The following is a 25,119-nucleotide window of genomic DNA, read 5'->3' on the forward strand; positions in this document are numbered from 1 at the left end:
CAAATTTTCAAGCCCTCAAATAGTCATAGGCAATCACAGCAACTGCAGATCTAAATAGAGGCTAATATGGCGCAGTTTACAGTTGTAAAGCATAAGGGGGCTTCATTCCGCGTTACGTTAACCGACACATGCTGACCCTGCTAAATTTGGAAATTTGCTCCAATCATCTAGGCATCAATGGCCTCTAATCACAAAAGGGTAAAAAAAAAGAAGTAATTACCGGTGACAGATGGAAAATAGATTCCCACAAGAAGGGTGAAGTAAGTCGTCATGTCACTAAATACATATGGCTGGTCCAGGTTAACCGGATCTCCAGAGAAAACCGAGTGCATTCCAGCTTTCTCCACAATTAAGTCCTTCGGCAAATACGTTGACCACACATTCTCTACAGAGTAAAAAAAGGGAAGGTTGAAAGAAATTATATATTAAAATGTAAAAACTTCATATAATATAATGTATACCTATTTTTTCTTTTCACAGTAATATCTTCAGGATCATATCATGCATATAAGAAAATAGTATCCAATTTTGTATTTCCACATTAAAGTTCCTTTCCCATCTTTTCATGTCTGATTTACAGCCTTCAACTGCAACTTTTTTTTTTTACAGTTTTTGAACAGGGAAGGGTTAGGGCTAGGGATGCACCGATACCAAGTAACGTACTCGGTACAAGTACAAGTACAGATCATTTTCGAGCTCCAAGACTAGAGAAAAAATAAAAAGTTAGGAGGCAGCTGTCATTTGTAAGGAGCGCACGGAGCTCCTGGGATTTGTACATCTCTATTTTAATGTACGATTTAGTTTTTATAAATATATATAAGTAATGCACCGATACCAGTTTTGCAATTCTGATACCTGCGGGCGGCCATCTTGGTGATGGACGCCGGCAGAGAGAGGAGGGGACAGTCACCCGGGCGAGATAAGGTATGCCGCCGGGTCCCCTCCTCTCTCCTGATACTGTCGGGCGTTCGGTCCATGACCGAGCGGCCGACTTTTCAGAGGGGGGTGACACCAAAATGACTGTGAGTCATTTTGGTGTCACCAGGTGCGGGCCGCACCCCCCTTGTGACGCCACTGAGCACAAGTACTGATACATTTTTGTTTATTGTCATGTGACAGTTTTTCTAAAACAACATAGAGTAATGATTTCAGGACAGTGGTGGAGCACCAGAGCCAGGTCTCAGCTGCAACCGCTGCAACCCTGGTAGTTGCAGTGGCATTGGTACTCGAAACGTATCCAGGCCCGGATTTCCCACGAGGCCCGCCCTTGGGGCGGCAGAGCACAGAGGGGCGGCAGCGGTGACCTTGTGGGGAAGTTGCAGGCAGTGTCTCAATGTCTGTGTCCCTATAGAGAAGATTATGCCTCACTTCCTGTTTTGAGTGACACCCAACATATGGACAAAGGTAAGGATAACTCTCCCTAATTGGAACACTGACAGCTAAAAAAAAACTTTGCAAAGCTTGAAACCTTCCACACCTATATCACAGGGGTAGCCATACATTGGCGCTCCAGCTGTGGTAAAACTACAAATGCCATTATACATATCCCTTCATGCATTTCCCATTATGATTTGTAATGATTCACCAGAGCTGGAGCACCGAAGTTTGGCTACCTTTGTTATACCAGATGTGTTTTTACTGCTGTCTCTCAAAACTGGGGGGCACCAAGGTAGTAATAAAAAGTTGACAGAGGCTCTAAACCTTCCCTTGCTCTATTAAAAACCTAAATGCAAATACAAAACTTACGCTTGCAGTGGGGCAACCGCGGCACTGCAAAGGTTCAGTGCTTGTTTTGTCTAGGGGACTCAGATATAGCAGTTTTACTTACCTGATCTCGTTCCCCGCAGTGAATAGCACTCACCTGTCTTTCCCACTGCTTCGGCTATGGAATGTCCCTCGGAGTTTTCATATCTAATGCAGATCAACGGACCTGGTGAAGTCAGTGGTCCTTCAACCACCGGAGCCCAGGGAAGAGGGGGTTGCAGGGATGGGTCTAGAAGCCCAGAGGAAGCCAGGTTCAGGTAAATAAATGTGCTTCATTCTAGCCCCTAGATCAAAATGAGCATATAACCCTCACAGTACGAGGGTAGCCCCACTTTAAGGGTAAGGGTTTTTTTTATTTGCCCGCAGTTTTTCTTTAATCTTTTTGGTGGAGTTGAGCTTAAAAACAAACAAAGATTTTAACTAATAGTTGTGATTGATTTGAACTCCTTCCATTTTATTTATTTTTTTGCTCCAGTACATTTGCTTTTGAACTGTATGTAAAAAAAATCAGCCCATCCCATTTTTTTATATTACCTTACAATTTTACTTTCTTGTTCTGTGATGGTCTACAGAAATCTATAGCTTTTAAGAAGGTGCAAATGAAAATTCAGCCATCCCACTACAGTCTACATCAAGAGAAGCTCAACTTCGGCCCTCCATAAGGCATTGCAAGACAGACACAAGCATGCCTACCAGAAGCAGATGCATCATGGGATTTGTAGTTTACATCTGGAGGGCTGAAGTTTGGCTACCTTGGTCTACACAGTTATACGGCAGAGATGCAAACCAACCACTTAAAAAAAAACAGTCTACAAAATAGCAACAGTGGTCCTTAAATTCCTTTTTCTCTTGCTATGCATCCCTTTTTCATAGAGATGATCAAAAAACTATTGGCCATTAACATTTCTAGACATCCCCAGTTTGTGAACTGTTTACCTCGGATAAGTCCACTGGCAACTCCTGGGATGCCCTGAACCTCTGTCACGTTGTTTTGGGAGAAATAAATGTCACATGTGGCATTCAAAAATGGTGAGGAGCAGAAAAGAGCCCACAACTTGCTGGTGACTGTCTCATTGCCGATGTCAATAAACTTAGCACAGACATCAAAACCTTTCCTGGATAAAGTGCGATTGCCAAGGATACAGATTCTGGAAAATGTACATGAGAACTCATATTTAGTAGGACATAATGCATAGCACAAGAGTAAAGTATCAGGAGTTAATGAACAATATCATTCAAAGCATGAGATATTTCTTTTCATATCATATATTGAGAGGTGGGGTCATCACTTCAGGTGCAAGTCTGCAAAATACAATTTCTAAGAATAGAGACTTCTACACGCAGAAAATGGTGGAACAGATTTTGACAAATTACCAATTTCACAGCATAGGCTGTGTAACCAAAGATATGAAACTACAATAAACAGCTCACAGCTGCATCCTAGCTGCAAAACCAACGTATTGTGTTTTTTGCAATACACTTAAGATGCAATTGCAATCAAACCCTAAACTCAGGGTTTCTCAACCTTTTTTCAGTAATGGCACCCTTTAAAAGAAAGCGAAGTCTCCAGGCACCCCAGACAGTACATGTGACTCCTCCCCACATCTATGCCAGACCCTTATCCTAGATAGAGGTCTGGTATGGATTTTAAGGGGGGACCCGATGCATCGGAGACCTGCCCCCTTTCCATTGAGAGCCCCCCTTTTATCTTCACTACAGTTCGGCTGTGGCAGCATGGCAGAGGGTGGGAGGTAGAGCCGGTCTGGATGGAGACCGCCTTCTGCCTTAATGCTGGGGAAGGTCCTGGATGCAGCCCGCCCTGGATTAGCATCATTAACTTCAATGGTGCTGGTGCCTGGGTCGCCTCCATTATGCATGATATGCATGCCATGTGACATGCACGTGTGCAAAAATTTGAAGGTACCCCTGGCAAAGGCTGCACTAACTAATCAAGATTGGTATGGGCTTTTAGAGAGCCCAGTTGACCTAATGTTACAATTGTTACTAATGTTACAAACCTACACCAAGATCCAAATCAATGCATATTTGGCTTTTGTGGGATTTGGTTGGGGGTACACCCAACAAGGTAATTCAAGGCAGAGACAATAGTCTTCACAGCTCATTCTTCCTTGAATTTTTACTCATTAGTTTCTATAGAGTGTGACAGGAGCACTGACTGTCCCAGGGTAGATGTGGTAAGTGAACAGTGGGTCAGTTTTGGCAGAAAAAGTGTGCCTGCTAGCTTACAACAGGTAGTCCATAGGAGAAGTCTAATTAGGGAGAGGTGTTCAGGTCCAGAAAAGAGAGAAGCTGCACACTGGTCAGGACTGCTGAGGCAACATTTGAAAGACATATGCTGGGTATGTCTGTCCAGGCCTGTCTGTGCCTAAATGGACAGGAATATAAACAGACTGGGATTCTGATCTCAAATACAGCGAGGGAAGAGAGTTAAGCTATCCATACATGTTGAAATTTCCCATTGATCCGTCCTGTGGGAAAACCACCAACCATCCCCCTGAGGGAGCTGCAAGGAATAGTATAATAACCTGGAAACTGCCACAAAAACACTTATTCATGGTTCTGTGTTTGCTTTTAGATGAGTGTAATAACCCATTAAGGACAATTAGTTACACTAACAATGACCTTGTCTTATATCATCCCTTATATAATATCTTTTAAATATACCATTAAAAGCATTTTGTTTTAGCTGTCAGAAATTCAGAGGGGTCCCCTACACACTTCCTGTGTTATCTTAAAAATTTTATTTAGCCCTCTTAGTTCTTGTCATGGACTACAGAATAATTAGCCTTTATGTTGTACAGATATGAGAGTGGAAGTGGTTGAGTAGTTTAGCATAGGACAACGGGCAGAGCTGACACAACAGGTGTGTCCGGTTGTCAGCCCACAACAAGGCTTAAGAACTGAGTGGATTTCTGGCAGATCAACAAGTATTTTTCTCTACTTGCGATGTCTTACAGAGAAATAAGGTTATACCGATGAAGATCACCAGCACTCAAATCATGATATAAATCCAAGTATTCTTTTATTCAAAGAAGCATGTCACAAGAGTTATATCGCCAAGGTTTTCGCATGTCCCTTTTATTCAATCTTTGAATAAAAGAATACTTGGAGTTATCTTATCCTTTGAGTGCTGGTGATCTTCATCATTATAACCTTGGATACGCACGGCGCCATCCGTGGACATCACTAAAAGCACCATCACTATCTTAAAAAACGGTCTCCATTGCTGTATGGTGTGCAGGGGATATCTTTGTTTAAATAGAAATAAAAGATGAACTGCACATGTTTTTTTTCCCTTTTTCCTTCCTTTCCCATTTACATATGGCTGCCCATAGACTTACATTGGGCATCCGATCGGGTTCACCTGAAAAACTGACAGGTGGACCCGATCGGACCGCCTGTGTGAAAGGGGCCTTACCAACACTCATAGAAGTGTTGATGTTGCTGTAGAAATACAATACATCTATATGTTGATCTGGGGCACATCACTGCGGTAGGCAGGGTTTCTGTAAGGACTCTTAATACAAGATCCCCTTGTTATGGGCGGCCTCAGCCTCATCTCCCTGCCCCACTCTGGCCAACATCCCGCCTAGCTCCTGGGCAGGACAGCAGCCAGAACGTCCTGCTTAGCTCCTGGCAACCATTGAAGTCATCAGTTGCCAGGAGCTGAGCGGGATGCCGGCCAGAGCGTCCCAGGTTGCTAAGAGCTCGGCGAGGAGATGTGTATAGCCCTTATCCCTCCACGTGACACAAAGAGATGCTGCCTGAGGCCTAATTATAGGGACGGCCCTGACCAAGTTTGTGCACTGAGCTGTGCTTGCTCAGCTCAGTGTACACAAAAAAATAAATTGCTGACAGCTAGAAAGAAGCTTTTATGACAGAAAAAACTTACACAGTATGGGGTGGTGACTGGGTCTCTTTAACTTCAAAAATCCTTGCAACTAAATCTAAAGCAAGCACAGTCTCTATCCTTCTTTACTAGCATACAATCCTTCATTTATTAATGCAAAGTGTATGTGTTCATCGCTCTGACTACTCTAAACCAATAAACAATGGTTGAATGATATGGATTGCAATACAAAATCTCTCCTTCCACTGCTTCACTAAATAAGCATCTGTTAATGAGAGGTCGAATTTTAGCTAAGCAGGTTGACTCTACAGTAACTGGCATTACATACATAATTTATATATTCCCCTGAGAGTGTAGAGACTAATACACTCAATGGAGTAAGAAATAAATTATTAACACTCAAATTGTGATTTTGATCAGACAGTGTAATATCTCATTACAGTCAACCTATATATACCCCAGACAAATGTGTCTTATTCTGGCGTATAAAACGCAACCAGTTCCACTTGTGAGAATGATGCTTTTATTACGTCTTTGATCATTTTACTTTCTCTCTTGACTTTCCCACCCAGGAGTTAACAGCAGACTGTTTAGCAGTGCAGTTTCCAGGCGATATCCTGAAACATAGTGTCGTCTTCAGTACATTTTTTGCATATATTAAGTAATTATGTCAGACCTTGCACCAAGGAAGACATCTGCTTCCCTTAAAATAGAAACTACAAACAAATCCAATTACTTTAATCATAATTGTGCACAAAAGTTGTGATACTCTCCCAGGGAAATGCATGGCTTCTTGTGGGCACAGAAAACCAGTTTGATCTTTGTGGCAGTCTGCCACTCTGCTCTAAAGAACAGAGCAAGAATCAATTTGCCTCTGGGTATAGTTACTGATATCTTACAGAATGGGAAGCGTGAGAATCTCAGGTTTTTTTTTCCCTTTTAATTTAAACAGTTTCTCCAAGCAACTGCAGGCATCTTTGTTTCTAGCCAAGCTATCTCTGGAAGGAAGAGCAAATCCTGCCTGGCCAGCTTTTTCTATAAAGAAGATGTCAAAATGTCTCTTTTCCTTATCATCTTTATTACTGGTTGACTCAACTGATTGTCTTCATGGATAGACAACCACAAAACTAAAAACAAGGAGAAAGTGTGATATCTTTTCCAATTAAGGTGAATTACATAACTTAGGGCTCCATGGTTAAAGTGTATATAAACACTAACAATAAGCTTCTTGTATTTGCTCCCTTTCGGACTGTGAAATATACCACTGAAAGGGTTTGAAATATATTTTTATATATTAAAAAAAAAAAGTTAAACTCATCTGAACTGCGGAGCCAGCTTGCTCTTACACCGGTCATTCCAGCCTTGCTTCCTCTCCACTGCAGCCGTCTAAAGTCCCGTAAATCATCACTTTTTATACGCAGTGTATAGACTTGAGGATGCCGAGGAACATAGGGGGGTGCCCTAGGGAGCGCGCCTCCTACGCCAAGGAGCGTAGGAGGACACAGGCTTCAGAGCCAGGAGAAGCAGGGAGCTTGCTCAGCGGTTCAGGAGAGTATAACTTTTTTTCTAGCACATAGACAAGAAGAGACATTTAACCCTTGCAATGCGGGGGTAGCCCCACTGCAAAAGTTAATACAAGTTTGGCCTGGAGTTCTTCTTTAAGACAAGAAGTCTCTTCCTGGCAGGATTGCCAGGTGAAAATAGAATAAAGATATACTACAGAGTAAAGATTTCCTACACACCTGTTTCATCTGCTTCGTGTATGTACAAATGTGTGGAAGAAAGCATTAGTTAAAGGGTTTGTTCACTCAATAGTTATATATTTTGGCTATAGGTGTATACCTATAGACCTCCTGCTCTCTAGCTATCTTGTTACCTCCTCGCATGCTCACCTCCAGGATTTTTCCAGAGTATCTCTCATCCTCTGGAACTCCCTAGTCCAATCTTCTCGCTTATCTCCTACTCTGTCCTCCTTTAGGCGATCCTTGAAAACTCAACTCTTCATGGAAGCCTGTCCCTCCCCGATATAACTATCGTTTCTTCCATTAAATCATCCCAAACAATTATCTTTTGTATCACCTGCCCCTCCTACTAGATTGTAAGCTCTCACGAGCAGGGCCCTCCTACCTTCCTGTATTGAAATTATATTGTTAACTGTATTGTCTCCCTCAATTTCGTAAAGCACTGTATAAATTCTGTATAATAATAAATAAATACATTAATTCATTAATAATCCAGCGGGGAGAGCTGAAACTCCTCATTATGGAAACAGCAGGTGTGCAGACCCAGGAACTCATTGCAGATATATTACCAGTAACAGCTGAAATATCACTTTTGAGTGGACTGACCCTTTAACTCACATTTTTAATATAGATTATTTTTTTCACTGTTCTTTGAAAAGTTTACATGTTTACAGTACAGTGGCAGGACCAACACATAGTGCAGAAATGACAGCTGATGCCCACCATTAGGGTTGCAATGATTATCCATGGAAAACTAAACTAGATGGGTAGAGCCAGAGTGTAATTTAATGTGTTATCTCATATGAACAAAGTAGTTTAGATTTCACTACACTGCAAACAGGACTGGGATGTGACACTGAGAAGGGAATTTATCAAAACTGGAGCAGACTAAATCTGGAGCATTTGCACATGGCAACCAGTCAGCTTCTCTCTTCAGTCTGTTCAGTTAAGATTTGAAAATTAAAAAGAGAAGCTGATTGGTTGCCATGCACAGCTGCTCCAGTTTTTGTCTGCTCCAGTTTTGATAAATTGCCTCTATGAATAGGACTGGGTTGTCACACTAAGAGAAGGGTTGGGTTTTCACACTGCAGGCATTACTGGGCTGTCACACTGTGTCACAGCCGCTGGTTCCAAGTAGCTTGGTCTGGATCGCAACTGCGGATTCAAGGGATAGAGGTGTGACTAATGGGCGGCACTCAGTCAATGAACCCCAGGCGTCACTCTCTTGCAAAGACAGAGAGTTTGGGGTTCTTGCATCATCTGCCGGTTTAACTAAAGAACTCAAAAAGAGGTAGCGTGGGTGGTACTAGATCGTAACCCCACGGAAGCCAGATGGTTCCTAAGTATAAGGAATGTACCTAGTTCCAATGAGCAATTAGTCACCGCAATATAACTTCAGACCGGGATATATATATATTTGATATGTAGCGCAGGTTATGGATCTCACAGTACCTCTAAGTTTAAGCGGGCTAGATATTACATATGCAGATCCCTAGGCAGTATAACATAGGCAGTCCATAAGTTATGCACAACTCCCAATCTAGTAGAGGACGAACTCTAAGTCCCATATGATGGCTCAGAGAGCACTGAGAAATACTTGCGCTTTTATGCACTGGTCTGCAGGGTGCTGGGCTCGTCCTCTTGGAGTAAGTGGAGGCAGGCTTCCTGGGAGCAAAGAGGTCCTGGAGTTGGTTTTGGGCTTGCGAACCCAATAGTGAACACCCTGCAGCGTTCATAGACAGTTTAAATAGGCCGTGGCCGTGACGTCATGCGTCCGCGGCGCACTTCCGCGTTCCAGCGTGGAGCGCATAGTACCTCCCCTAATGGGGGAGGGAACCCTCGGCGGCTTCCCTGTCTGGTGTGTTCCACGCTGGAACGCACACGTGACGCGGCACGGAGCCGAGGTACGTTACACACTGAGAGCAAGACTGGGCTGTCACACTGAGAGCAGGACTGGGATGTCACACTGAGAGCAGGACTGGGATGTCACACTGAGAGCAGGACTGGGATGTCATACTGCATACAGGACTGGGATGTAACATTGCAAGCAGGACTGGTCTGTCACACTGAGAGCAGGACTAGGCTATCACAATAAGAGGTGGACTGAGTTTTCACAATAAGAGCAAAACTAGGCTGTCACACTGGGGGCAGGACTAGGCTTTCACACTGAGAGCAGGACAAGGCTGTCACACTGAGAGCAGGACTAGGCTGTCACACTGAGAGCAGGACTAGGCTGTCACACTGAGAGCAGGACTAGGCTGTCACAATGAGAGCAGGACTGGGCTGTCACACTAAGAGCAGGACTGGGCTGTCACACTGAGAGCAGGACTGGGATGTCATTATGAGAGCAGAACTAGGATGTCATTCTGCATACAGGACTGGGATGTAACATTGCAAGCAGGACTGGTCTGTCACACTGAGAGCAGGACTAGGCTATCACAATAAGAGGTGGACTGAGTTTTCACAATAAGAGCAAGACTAGGCTACCACAATGAGAACAGAACACGATTTTCACACTAAGAACAGAACTGGTCTGTTGCATGAGAAGATCTTCAGCCACTATGATGATGTCACAGGGGATAAACAGAGGACATGGAGCTTAAGGTTATTGGTAGGTTAAACAAAGCTTGGCTTAGGATGGGAAAAGACGGTGAGGGAAAGAAAATGTGCCTATAGGTGGACCGAAAAGCAATGACATGGATACAAAGCTAAAAGACAGCTGAGACGCTAGAGAACCATGGTTCTTGTTGATACAATAGGCCTCATATTTGAAAATGGTTTTGTTAAAATGTGAAGATGTCGCCTCTAGTAACCAACTAACAGTTCCACTGCATTTTTCAAACTGTGAGAAACATGGAATTTGTTTGACAACTGTGGAAAAAGCTTATACTTTCCTTTATTCCAGGTTTTCTTTATCCAAGGTACCTTATTCTCAACAAAAGGCTGGAGTCTAGAAATCACATCTGAAAAGTAAAATATGAACTTACGGGAAGTCTGGTGGGTCAAAGGCAGACTTAATGACCCCTGCGTAGATTGACAGGATGGAGAGGATCACACAACCCAGGAACACAAGAGCAAATTTATTGACATATTTCACTCCCACGAAGACTACAATGGCCATGCAGGTGAGCACACATGTGCCATATACACGCATGTTATTCAGGAGGGCAGCGGTTTCTTCACTGGCTTCTTCAGCTTTAAAGATGGCCATACCAGGAAAGAGATACGTCTAGTAAAAGAGAAAGTTTGATAAGATTTACAAAGACACTGCTAGCTATCATCAATATATAAATATTGTAGAGAGAATCTAAAGTAGAAATACATATTTTGTATGACTGGTGGTATTTTGTAGATTTGGAATTGTCAAAAAGCTGAAACTTTTTTTTTCTCCTTGATGGCCACAATGAACTTGGGCATAGCGCAGCAATTTGTCCCTCTCTGTCTTCCCCTATTTGTTAAGGACAATGGATGGTAAAAAAAAAAAGGTGTCCCTCCACTCCCCCTGACCACTAAGCTTAACCTGACCCTTAGTATGGCTCTTCACTAAGCCCTAAAACTCAAACATATCCTTTACCACTTAGGGGTTGATTTACTAACCTTTTAAACACACCACGAACGTGTATACACCTCTGTAGTGTGTTCCCTCCCAGCATGATCTATGGGAGGAATCGAAACACCTTTGTAGTGTGTACACACCCAGCAGGTGTGTTGTGCAAAGCCCTGCAATGAATTGCAAGGTAATGTGGTGTAAATTAGCTCTATGTTATGTTGCTTGCGTTGATGAATGCAGGAATGTAAATGCATGAGCTAACCATTTTTGTCTAAACTGTGAAGCAGCATTATAAATGCATCATGTGCATGATTTTTCCATATATGGCATTAGTGGAAATATGCTTTTAGAGACTTTTTGGTTGATAAATACATTTTGCTGTGTGAAAATCACACACACCTGGTGTGTGTGTGTGTTTAGGTTAGTAAATCACCCCCTTAGCCTCATCCAGAACACATCCTGAAAACTAACCCTTACCGTTCAAGCAGAACTAAGTTATTGTTAAAAAATCTGCTAGCAAGCGAGCGTATATTACAGAAAAGACTCTGTATGTCTCTTCTGCCATAAAAGCTTCTGACTTACCTGCTAGCAATTTTCTGTTCATGTATAATCCTGGCATGCCTTAGGTTTTGGGAAGAATTAACTACTGTGTGCTTGAGGGGGGTACATCATCCTTTGTCCAGACAATCTAGATGGCAGAAGACACCAAACCCAGAAGACCAGACATAGGTTGCAGTGTGGCAAGTGCCCCAACACAACATGGACTTCAATTTCACTTACAAGTGACCCTGTCAGGCTCTAAAAATATTCTAATGCCATTTCCCTGAAATGGAAGAACTAATAAACATATCTCTCCAGCAGCTTGTGTTTCCTACCATTGCTCTGTTCCAGCACTGCAGCTGTTAGATTCTTCAGCATTCAGCAATTCAAAACATATCCTTTACCACTTAGGGGTTGATTTACTAACCTTTTAAACACACCACGAACGTGTATACACCTCTGTAGTGTGTTCCCTCCCAGCATGATCTATGGGAGGAATCGAAACACCTTTGTAGTGTGTACACACCCAGCAGGTGTGTTGTGCAAAGCCCTGCAATGAATTGCAAGGTAATGTGGTGTAAATTAGCTCTATGTTATGTTGCTTGCGTTGATGAATGCAGGAATGTAAATGCATGAGCTAACCATTTTTGTCTAAACTGTGAAGCAGCATTATAAATGCATCATGTGCATGATTTTTCCATATATGGCATTAGTGGAAATATGCTTTTAGAGACTTTTTGGTTGATAAATACATTTTGCTGTGTGAAAATCACACACACCTGGTGTGTGTGTGTGTTTAGGTTAGTAAATCACCCCCTTAGCCTCATCCAGAACACATCCTGAAAACTAACCCTTACCGTTCAAGCAGAACTAAGTTATTGTTAAAAAATCTGCTAGCAAGCGAGCGTATATTACAGAAAAGACTCTGTATGTCTCTTCTGCCATAAAAGCTTCTGACTTACCTGCTAGCAATTTTCTGTTCATGTATAATCCTGGCATGCCTTAGGTTTTGGGAAGAATTAACTACTGTGTGCTTGAGGGGGGTACATCATCCTTTGTCCAGACAATCTAGATGGCAGAAGACACCAAACCCAGAAGACCAGACATAGGTTGCAGTGTGGCAAGTGCCCCAACACAACATGGACTTCAATTTCACTTACAAGTGACCCTGTCAGGCTCTAAAAATATTCTAATGCCATTTCCCTGAAATGGAAGAACTAATAAACATATCTCTCCAGCAGCTTGTGTTTCCTACCATTGCTCTGTTCCAGCACTGCAGCTGTTAGATTCTTCAGCATTCAGCAATTCCTGGACCTCTACCTTGTTACAGTACCAGTCTGTGACATAGTAGGTCAGAGGATGGAACTACTGTACAGCGTATGGCAGGTCGCCAGGCACCCGACACTTCCAGAGGGAAGGTAAGAGACACGGGTCACCAAGTGCTAAGTAAATAATCTCTTCTACTGCAGGGAACTGGCATGTGGATTCTTTTAGGTGACTGACAGGGTTGCTTTAGACCTATCTCTAAAACAAATCATAACCTCAGCCACCCCATAACCTTAAACCCTTGAAAGCCATACTTAGGTTGTGCTTGCCAAAAGCATCAGGCCATTTTATGTCAGGATCATCTACCCAGTCCCTGTGCCATGTTTCAAATCTAAATAATTCAAGACTTTCAGTGTTTTGTGCAACACTGCATTGTGGGTTATACCTATCAAAAGGGAGTCATCAACAGTTGTGTTTATGTCCCAGTCCTTGCTGTGACCGTAAATCTGATCCTGCAGTATCTAAATTATTGGTTCAAAATATTAACCAATATTACTAAACACTGAGCTGAACCACCCTTGCCATATCTGCTGTGCTAGTGGCCTATCACAGGCACTTTGTTTTTTCAAAACATCACCCAAATGTGCCCAAGTAGAGAGAGCCAGGAACCACTTACATATTCAATAGTCAGGAGATGTCTGAGAATAGTCAAAACTTTTCAGCTGTTACTCACTATAAGGATTTCAATCGTCCCCAGGATGTACATGGCTCCAGCAAATGTGGTTCCCAGGTAAAAGCAAAGACCCACAGCGCCTCCGAACTCCGGGCCAAGCGAGCGAGAAATCATGTAATATGAACCTCCAGCTACAGATAGACAAGAGTCTCAGGTACATATACTGGAAAACATTGGTTTAATACTGTACAATGTAATACTGCACCACACCTCATACCACTGTAGTAATTATCAATGCACTGCATTCCAATAGCACTGCACTTATGTACTGCTGTGCTTAATGCATGAGGGCTCTTTTACTGTGCTGAATTTTCTACCGCTATTCTACATTATAACACATAATAATAAAAATAACATTTTCTACACTAGTACCTTAAGACATACTGCTACAAAAATCACTATTATGTTGTAAACATCTTACAGGGTTTCCTGAATTTTAAATATAATAACTAGGGAGCCTCTCCCCATGTAGCAATATAGAGGGATCCCTGCCTTCCACACATCCAAGGAGCTATGACCTAAGTTGTTACCTGCTGCAATACTACAGGTGATAAACTGTATTGCGGCACATCCTTTCAAATATATAACAACTGCATTATATCTGAAAGGCAAAACTTACTCCACCAAGGGAATGTAAACTGGGCAAGGAAGAAAGTGACCCCTCCATGTTACTAGGGTGGAGGTATCTAAAGCAGGGGTCCACATTTGGTTAAAGTGGTGAATTCTTTTAATTATCAAATACTTAACTTCATCAGCAGCTATACCGCTGTTGTCATGGATAACGCTTGTGGACATAGGCCTATGCCATGTGCTTCCCCTCTAGCTCAGCTATGTTATATTTTATCACCATTCAGTGGAAATAAACCCAGCTTAAGCAGACAAGAAAAATAGAGTAACTGACTTTTAAGATAAATGCAATGCCAAAGAATCATCATAATGTAAAAAGTTGGCAGAGCGTAGACGCTATGCTCCATCAGAGGGGAACCACAGGACAAGCGCCCGTGTGCACGTAGCCGTAATCTGATTGATGCAAAGCGTCTGCATCGGGTATAAAGTCTCCAACACCCCCACACACACTGCTTCTGCATCCAGCAGTACTGTGTACCCCCACCCCAATCCCTCCCACGCACTGCATCTCCCATGTATTGTCCATCTCTGAAATTCCCCCTACCTGGCACAACTCCATTGGTAGCGATGGCGCTCATTGAGATAGCAGTCAGCATGGTCTGCAGAGCAAACACAGGTAGGCGCCATGAGCCTGTACCCAACGCATAATGGAAGGGAGATGATGACAGGAGCAGTGCATCATAAGGGGGGAGACATGAGACGCAATGCATCATGGGAGGATAAAAGAAGCAGTGCACCAATGAAAAGAATTTGTCTCAGGTACAGTGCGTGGTAGGGTGAAGATGTCAGACGCAGTGTAATGTGGAGGGGTTTTCTGGTGCAGTGCACAGTGGGAGAAAATGATATCAAATGCAGTGCACAATAAGTGGATGTGATACTAGATGCAGTTCACACTCAAACTAAAATTGCCCGAGATGCAACACCCTCTCAGACAACATGACCTGAGATGTAGTGCACATAGCCAGCTTATGTAAAGGGTCGGCACACCCAAGAGTGACATTTCAGCTATAGCTGGACGCTAGGTAGTTGAAATACCCACTAGCTTCTTATATTGCTTAAAGACTCTGGCAAGGAGATCATTCTGCTTAAACTGCTATGGGGTCTCCCTTTGGCTATAGGATCTGGAATTAATCTTTCTTATGAAAAAATATACCTCATGGATCGAGACTCTGCTCCACAGGTCTGTGGTGAAAACTCAACATCGGAGTCTCCAAAAGCTATAAGAAGCCAATTAATGTTCCCACCACCAAGGTCCTCTAATAACTGAAGTATCAGTTTTAGGTGTGCTGACCCCTTAATAAGGCAAACGACAATGTGCAATGTGCAGTATCACACAGCAACCAATTACAAATCATCTGTTGATGTTTAAATTGTAATAGTTTTAAACTGATGTATGGTAAAATCTGATTGGTTGCTGTCACATACTATCATTTCCACATTGACATTGCTCTTTGCACTGACTCAATACATAAGCCCATTGATGCAATTTCAGGTGCAGTGCAGCCTCAGACCATGTCATCTGAACTGCAGTGCACCGTCATTAGGGTCCTGGTGCATCAGACTGTCAGTACTATGACCTGCCCCGAAAGTCCGAATGTGATTGGCCGCTGCGGGGAAATATCTGCAGTTCATAATACTGGCAGCCTGAAGTCCCACCAGGCCCTGTCTTCATTTGACAAAGTGCACTTTCACAGGATATGAGATCAAATGCAGCATACGGTCAAGGGTATGATTTCAGATGCAGTGGAAGGTCTGAAGATGTAAGATCAGATGGAGTGCACGACTGAAAGATAATCAGGCTTGTTTAAAAAAAGGCCCAGAGCCAAGTGCAAGAATAACTAGTAGCAACCAATTAGAAAGCCTGCTAAATGCTACTTACTGCTCTGACCTGGCCGATGGTCAAATCTGGTTGCTAAGTTATTGCACTTTGTACATCATCACTGCTCTTTGCGCGCATTTATTAAATAAGCCTAAAAACGTCAGCAGTACACAGATTAAACATAGTGGGATGATGTGGGGTTTTTTTTCCCCGGAATCATGAAATAGCCAGTGATTAACTAATCAGACAGCGTGGGTGGCTGTAGGATATTCAGACAGTCAAAATATGTGATACTGTGTCAGTCACAACAGATGTGAGAGGATATGGCTGAATCAGGGTGTACAGTGATTAATTGGATTTTATATCAAGCACAGAGAGCACTTACAGTGATGTCCAAATTCAGCACACAGTCAGAAGATGTAGCATGTACAGAGGGAGGTCTGATCATGTGACCACATAACACACAACGTAAAGTCAAATGATCTAATATCGTATGAAGTGCACAAAACCGACAATGAATTGAAGTACAAAAAGTCGTGTCAGGCACTGATGACGTGAGATGAGGAATGGAGGATGGGATAAAGAGAGGTAGCAATGGCACATAGGATGTGATGTTATAATCTTTGTGTAAGGTCAGGTATGGGAAGCTGAAAATAATGGTTGTTATGGAAAATACAGATCCTTACTGTCTCTCATTTAGAGGGACTGTCTAAATCCTTCTATCCCTCTTTCCTTCCTAGTGCTCACTCATTTTTATGTATAGACCTCTTTAAAAAGTGTACTATTTAACTGTGAAAAATACAATACTGAACCTTTCATCTAACCTCTAAATTATTGCCTTTGTTTAATTTTAAAAGCCAGTAAAGAGGAAAAGTAGTGATGAGGAAATGCACTGTTTTAGCTAGTCATGTTTGCGTATTCATCATGGTCCATGTATCTGGGACTGGGGGCATGGCATGGGTTGTACCCTATGCCTAAATACTTTGTGCTAAATGGCCTCCCCATTTTTCGTCAGATCCTGATTGCTATAGCTTAGTGAACTTAGCCCAATATCAGACACATATCAAGCTTTTTCTTAAAGTGACACTAAACTCAGGAGTTAAACCTTAAAAATGTGTTCAAGTACACTGTTAACAAAACTGTACCTTATTTATGTATCACTCGCCTGTACACCCTCAAATTCTCTCTGAATTCATGCTGGCACAGTCCTTTCTTCTGGAGGGTGGCTACTTTTGTTCCCTATGGTCTCTCTGTGTGTTGTAAAGTAGCCACCACTCCAAGCTCACTCCTGTGATAGACTACAATCTCAATACAAATGAATAAACTAAACATGAGATTGTAGTCCATCACAGGAGTGAGCTTGGAGAGGTGGCTACTTTACAACGTACACAGGGACCGTGAGGAAAAAAAATAGCCACCCTCCAGAAGGAAGGACAGTGTCGGCACCAATTCAGAGATCATTTGAGGATCTACAGCTGAGTGATACATAAATAAGATCCATTTTTTTAATAGGGTACTTGAATGTATTATTAGGGTTTAACTCCTGAGTTTAGTGTCACTTTAAGGCAGGCGTCAAAGTATACAAACACCTAGCAATCTATCAGCGCCCATCTTTCGCCCAGTTGGCTGCTCTGATAACATTGGAAATCTCGTTGTTATGGAAAATGTCACATCCCTGCTCTTCACTCTAATAAGCCCAGGGCTATTTACACTCAGGCCTCGAGACCAGACATACATTCAGTGCCTTTAGCAAGGTCTGGCATTGCTTCCTGCATTCAATGTCCTGGGTGGCGGGTTTGCTCAGGGGAGCAATATAAATGAACATGGATGGCATCTGAGTGCTTCTATTTATTGAGCCATCTGGATCTTCTACAGTGATCCCTGGACAGGTCACAATCACACACTAAGCTCCTCATTTCGATGCTAATGTGGATGGGGCCTAAAAGGGTATGATGCCACTCACTAGATGCAAGCTATCTGAGCCATAATCTCACAGTAGATGGGTTTTGGTTTAAGAAACACTTCTGGTGTCCATCAACATCCAACTGGATCATTAACTGCTTAAATGGCATATCTGGTGATGTAATCTGTCCTAATACCAATGTTTGTACGTGTTCATTTCTCTCGCAAATTAAAGATACAAGACCCAGTTGCAAAATGCTATGGGTATGTTTACAGTTAAGGGCCAGGAATTTTGCAACTGGGTATTGTATCTTTAAAAGTACTTTGGTGTGTGCAATGTCACAAAAAAACCCAAAAGTCCACCCACTTACTAACATGCCCCCCGCTTTGCTAAATAAGGTCCTAGGAAAGCTGTACGCTCACATTGCAAGGCTGTGCGGTGATGACTGCCATATAAGACAAGAGAATAAAGGTAATAATTGTTGATTTTATAAATACTACAATGCATCACATATCATCTCCTTTAGTACCATGTCTTTTAATAACATTGCATTCACCTATACTTTAATGGAGGCTTTTAAGCAAGACTTTGTGACTTTCTGTACATGGCTTCATGTCCTGCAAACGTTAACTGTTTGATTATGCCTAGAGTACCTGTGTAAAGGACTTCTACTTACCTGATACCTGCTCCCCTGGATCTCTTCACTCACCTCTCTTCCCTCCGCTCCAGCTTGTGGACTGTCCCTCGGTGTCCTCACCTATAACGCACAGCTGTGGGCCCTCTATTGTATGTGAAGGCGTCAGCGGGCCCCTGACCCCCAAGCGGAGTGGGAAAGGTAAGAGGCTGCGGGCGCCAGTCTTAAGCTTTAAACTGGAGGCTTTAAAAGACAGACTGGATTTATAGCACAAACCCAAGAGACAGATAGACTGTATTGCATTGTTATTTTTGCTCTTTGTAATGACATGAGGCTTTACACTTGGTTGTGTGCTAATAGCCAATCGTGGGCTGCAGCCTGCAGTTCATACTGAGATATTCCACAATCTGTGCCGTGGCTCTTATTAGAACATTCATTATGTGTAGCTGTGCTATTCTCTCTCTCACCAGTGCTCAGATTTATTTACATTAGCCGTCACGATGCCGTCATCAAGATGTAAAAACAGAGGACCTTATTCATTTTTATTAATGGCCTATGGCTTCTAAGCGATAGATCCTTGTGTATGAAAAGCATTCACGCTGGTCATGGCAGCTCATATTCCTTTTAAGGTTTTTTAAACCTGCAATGAATGACAGCCATAAGGCAATTGCTGCTATAGTCACAAAAATAAACCCTTTTTTTCATGCACGCAGCAACCGAATATCAAACAGACGCAATCAGTGAATTAAGATCACACACTGACAGTTGGCATGGCAACAGACACAGTCATCACACACTGTCAGCTACTCTGATCAAAGATAATGGTGACAACACAAAGGAATGTTGATCAGTGAATCCATAATTCATCTCTGAATTTCCACTGACTGTCTTTCACTAACTGCCATGTGTGATTCAACAGACCTACTTTGGGGAAAATATTCCTTTTTTGTTATCCTGGAAACTGATATATTTATTTAAAAAGACAGCATTCCAACACTAAAGATGAGACGATATCCAGCTTCCTAACAGAATATGAGCAGCATATATGTAGGCTAGAAATACTTACGATGCAATAACAGCTCTTCAAGAGAGCAAAGATTTAAGCTGAACTCTGATCTGCTTTTATTTTGGCTTTTCCTGCCCTAATTTGTAAAGAAAAACCTTTCCATTCTAATTACATATCTAATCGTGCTTCTTTATGCAATGCAGGCTGATCATGGCTGATGGGAGGGGCCAGCAGGTTTCTGTACATGGCTTCATGAAAACAACACAGCCCGGTGTTCTATCAAAGTTTGTGAATGTGTGATTGGTGACGTGGTCACACATTTTATCGTAATCCCGCCCAATCTTTCGGCGGTGGAATGTGTGACCGGCAATAGGTCAAGCATTCCAACACGTTCTCAGCTGTTCCAGGGCAGATCGGCGTCGCAGATCGCATGTGCAGGAGAACCAATCTGCCCTGGAACAGCCGATCGGTCCTGAAATGTCACTTCAATCCGACTTTGTGACTGCGATCTCACATTCCACAAAGTCAGATAGAAGTGAAATTTCGGTACCGATCAGCTGTTCCAGGGCAGATCGGTTCTTCTGCACATGCGATCTGCGATGATGATCTGCCCTGGAACAGCTGAGAAAGCGTTGGAATTCTTCACCTTTTGGCGATCGCATATTTCACTGCCGAAAAACCAGACGGGATTACGCTTAAATGTGTGACCACGTGACCGGTCACACATTCCAACCTAGTCACAACCGTTAATAGAACACCCCCTGCCTCAGTACTCCTCTCCGCTCAGCAGTGGGCTGGCTTGTGGGAGGAGTTAGGCAAACATCAAAGTGCCTTGATGGGTAAATGTCAGTTTGGAAGAGCGGGCGTTTCCATGCAGACTGTCTTAGGTAACATATATGCACATATGCTGACCCTCCATAATTAAAAGTACTGGTATCCTAAAAAATGGAAGGGACAATCTGGTTGGGGATGAAAGAACATCCTATAACCAGGAAATAAGGCAGGCTTTATCTGACTTGCTGGAGCTTTCAATGCAGTGTAAGCAATTTTAGTGCAGGAGACAAACATGTACAACTGTGCAAGACTGAATGTAAGGCTGAAGGTTGACCTTAACACACCCACCACACAAAAGGTAAATATTAACCCTATATATATAAGATATACCTGTATACATATATATACTTTATATATGCGTGTGTGTTTGTATTTTTGTGTGCACACCCTAATGCAATAGGCTGCGCACGCCTATGATGTCCACACTGTACTCACTGGGTGCTCTGTCATTGTTCTTATGATAAGACATTTGGAGTCTTTGTATAGAGCCATTATTAGTCAGTTACTCTATTTGTGCCACAGTGCAGGTGTCCTTAATTAATCTGATCATATAATCACCTTACTGCACTGAGCTCTCAGAAGACGTCTTAAGCGGAAATGCCCTCCTACAAGATTAGTAGGTCACGCAGTTAGTGGATTAGGGAATCAAGTCTTCTGGTTTTGTTGAAGCGGTCCTGGCTAAACGCTCAGGTCTCTATGCATGAAGAGGCAAACCCAAGTCACAAGTACTGCAATACAGCAAAGTCTTTTGCAATTTCATTAGACACGGGAACTAAGACAGGGGATTCCTGCTAGGGTGATCCTACTACTAAAATAGCCAGTAGAAAGCCCTTGATTAAAGTGTATGGAAGCTCCAAAAATTTAGAAACTCATATGTAAAACATATACCAATGTTGTCATTAAATGAAAGCCCTTTATGTTTTCAGCATTTATAAATAAAGATTTGTTTTAAAAAAAAAAGAACTTCTCTGTATTATTACAGTTATTTATAAAGCACCAACAATTTATGTAGCACGTTACATTTACATCAGTCCCTGCCTTTGAAGAAAAGTTCCTATCTCACTTGCATACTTATATTAGGGTCAAACCTATCAGCATGTATTTGGAGTGTGGGAGAACACCCACATACACACAGGGAGAACATGCAAATAGTGTCCTGACCAGGATTTGAACCAAAGACCCTAGTGCTGTAAAGCAGCAATGCTAACCACTAAGCCATGCGCTCCCTTTGGCTGGTATGTGTACTGTGCCCTCATGAATGAATGGGAAGTGATCTACATCACTTCCTGTTCATTCATGATTGTGGCTATATTAAACATACTATGTCCACAAGTTATGAATGAACAGGAACACTCATAGAGGATTCCTGTTCATTTATAACGGCAGCTGCAGAATAAGAGATTGAGGACTCTGTGTCGTCAATCTCTTTTTCTATTTTAAAAGGGAAATATCAGGGGGTCTGTTTAGACCCCTAATATTTCCCCGAACCCCCTAAAAGTAAAGTAAAAACATAAAAAATATTTAATAAAAATGAATGAATACATAAATAAAAATAAAGTATTAAAAAATTAAAAAGTTTTATATTTTAACAATTTTGAAAAAGTTAGAATAAAAAACATTTTCGGTTTTGGCCTGACATTTTTTTTCATTTCGGTTTTGAAATGTTCCTTTTGGTGCACATATTTGAAAAAGAAGCATTTGTCCACTTTTTCCTTTATAAGGCTTTGCCCCTCCAGATTTGAGAGCTCAGCATTTGCTGTCCCATATTTACATTTGACCTTTTACCATATGTAAGGTCCCTTTCGGGTTATCATATTTGGTGCATGTGAGCAGCCTATGTCTCTAAAGATAAATGATAGTTTCTGGTGTGCACCTGGATTCTTTTCTTTTTAAGTGGATGGAAGAGAGAAAAGAATTGTGGGATGGTTGAATCATTTGCAGACAAATTATCCTGCCAAGTATGGTTGTTTTAAAGGAGTATGAATGATGTCATACACCCAGGGAATCTGATTTCTGATACAGAGGCAATGGCTTAACAACAGGGGTCACAGAGGTGGCATCTAAAACTGGGCTCAGGCTCCTTTGAGACTCTAATCATCAATCACATTGACAAATACTGCTCCCCTCTGCTGACTAGACTACTTTGATGCAAATAAAGCTTTACTTTATCTGGTCACATTTCATTTAGTAAGAAAGGTTATTATTATTTATTATAGCCTGCGGAAAAAAATTCTGAAAAAAATTTGAATACATATCATTGTATTGGGGACTGGTCCTGGACTATGTCCTGCTCAATTTTTATTTTTCCTGGAAAAACTGGTACACTCCTTCTATAGTATAGTGAGGGAGCGTTGTTCCCCTGCCCCCAAGACAGGAAGGCATTTGCTGGCAGGATCATCAGTTAAAAATATCATGAAAATAGCCTAATGGAGAAAAAATATTGCAGCCACCACATCTAAGGACTGGTAATCTGCAATAAATTATATGTTTGTTCTTGGGTTTAGATAAACTTTAGATTTAAGTTTATTACTTTTTTTCAAAAATGAACTCAGACAGTTCTGCCAAATAAGTTGCCAAGGCACCTGCAATGGATTCTGGGGCTTACCTAAGCTCCAACTGAGCAGGCAGCATCTGCATACCACATGTGCCTAAGGTTATGAGGGATCTCGGTGTGCTATGGATATATGTCAGCACTTTATGGTGCCTCTTATTGCGAAGTAACCTTAGTTTAGACACTATTTTATAAAACCACATTGACTTTAAGCACTGGACAGGATGTTTGCATTTTACCACCCCATTGTGCAATGCATTTCTATTGCAAGCTCTGTCTCCTTGTACATTATCAGTTTGGCATAAGATCTTCCTTGGCAGCCTTAATTGAATGACTTCCACCTCTTTAACTTAATAACCTAGAACACAAATGGGTATTGCAATTTAAGACCTAGCCAAATAGCGCTCATTTTAAATTAGCACTTGCAATAGAATACAAAACTAGGTGATAATTTAGGAAATAGTTCCGCTTTGCTCAATTATGGGTAAGCTCTGGCAGTGGAAGTGATCTGATGGAGAGTAGGAGTGATATCAGACACAGATACTGGCAGTAAAGTCAGACAGAATGGAGAAAAAAAAAAAAAGAGTCAACGGATGTGATATAAGACACTGTTAATGTAATACAACACTGCTCATTCAGTCAATAATGTGATAAAAAGCACTAGAACTATATATGGAACGTGTCATGATAGCCTGGCACAGAAAAAAAAAGAACTGGAGTTTAAAGGGTCCGTGTGCTCAAAACTGATTTCAGTTATAGGTGAATGCTATTGAGTTGAATCACCCATAGGTGTCTTATATGACTTGGGGTCTCCAAAAGAGAGATCTGATTATCTTGCCTTGTATCTACTACAATAAAGAGTCTCATTCTTCTTAATGCATGTATCCTAAAATAAAGAGTGACTTAGGTGCTGAGACCAAGGGTTCTTAACTGGGTGTAGTTATACCTCGTGAGGGTATGGGAACCCAATGATAGGGGTATGAAACAGGGGATATCATTGTCTTGCCTTGTATTTGTCACACTAAGAGTCTCATACTTCTTAATGCATGTATCCTAAAATAAAGAGTAACTTAGGTGCTGAGGCCAAGGGTTCTTAACTGGGTGTATCTATACCTTGTGAGGGTATGGAAACCCAATGATAGGGGTATGAAACAGGTTCTATGAATAATACTAAAAAAAATAAAAATAAACTGGGATTCTGTGCATTACTGAACCTGAAATAAAAGTAAAGACACTGACTCGCTGTGTCAGATGATATGTGTAAAATATTGTTAGTAACTTTAAGTCAATTCCATGTTCGCCACCAAAAGAACCGCAAACATTTGACTAGTTGTATCCAGATTTTGTATATGCAATTTGTCTTTTTTATATCAACACGTATACTAAATCCTTATGATTTTTATTTTTTTGCATTTCCTTTACTAGATATCCATGTGAAAGTATAAGACATATGGATACCTAATAGGACTGATGATGATTATGATTTTGACAGTCAGATAAATGGGGTATGGGGGCATTGGGTAATCCTTCAGGGGTCTGTAAAATCATAAAAAGATTAAGAACATCTGGCTTAGATCTTGCTACCATTGAGAAAAACATTGCTGAATAAATAAATGTTCCTGAGTCTACACAAAACTATAAATAAGAAATAAATAGTATACCCCTTGATAAATACTGACCCCTTTGAACAAGCCTAGCAGGAATTAAAGGGTCAGTCCTCCCAAGATAGAAACTGGAGAGCTAACCCACCTAACAATTTCCTATATCTCTTAGGAACTCTATTGGTTAGATCACGGGCATGCACACCTATGAGGGGTTCCCACTCTCCCTGTTTTTTTAATTTATTTTATATCCTGGAAAATATAATAAGAGGTGATGGAGCACACAAGGGTAGGTGGAAACACCCAAAAATCCCACGTGGACATGAGCAAAGTTGGGAATAATGGCAAAGGGATCTCACTGTTTTGTCTAAAACGTATAAGAAACCAGGGGCTAACTCAGATGACTAACTATAGGTTCCACCTATAACCAAGATATCACATTTGGGTAGACCAACCCTTTAAACTTCATTGTCTAATCCCAGCAAAAAAAAATAAAAGATGGAATCTGTTTGTTATGAGAAACATCTCCATTTCCCTCTGCAGTTTATTAAATTATTTTTTGTAATTACTAAATTATATATATATATATATATATACAGTATATATATATATTCTATGAAGCTATACATGTATGTATGTATGTATGTGCTAGCGTATGGGGCCAGTTCTGCTCCATAC

The 25,119-nt window shown here is 41.6% G+C and overlaps 1 protein-coding gene across 1 annotated transcript in view; it reads right to left on the reverse strand.

Annotated features, from left to right (window-relative positions):
- Positions 1 to 25,119, reverse strand: part of SLC12A5 (solute carrier family 12 member 5) — an 87,164-nt gene that overhangs the window by 32,020 nt on the left and 30,025 nt on the right. Inside the window, exons 5-9 of the mRNA XM_018559043.1 lie at positions 14,638 to 14,692; positions 13,467 to 13,597; positions 10,365 to 10,606; positions 2,701 to 2,912; positions 221 to 385 (exon numbers count right to left, since the gene is read on the reverse strand). Coding sequence (XP_018414545.1) covers positions 221 to 385; positions 2,701 to 2,912; positions 10,365 to 10,606; positions 13,467 to 13,597; positions 14,638 to 14,692 — 805 coding nt within the window. The remainder of the gene's footprint in view (positions 1 to 220; positions 386 to 2,700; positions 2,913 to 10,364; positions 10,607 to 13,466; positions 13,598 to 14,637; positions 14,693 to 25,119) is intronic.

This window comes from Nanorana parkeri, unplaced genomic scaffold (assembly GCF_000935625.1).
Source record: "Nanorana parkeri isolate BGI_ZX_2015 unplaced genomic scaffold, ASM93562v1 scaffold377, whole genome shotgun sequence".
Classification (NCBI taxonomy): Eukaryota; Metazoa; Chordata; class Amphibia; order Anura; family Dicroglossidae; genus Nanorana; species Nanorana parkeri.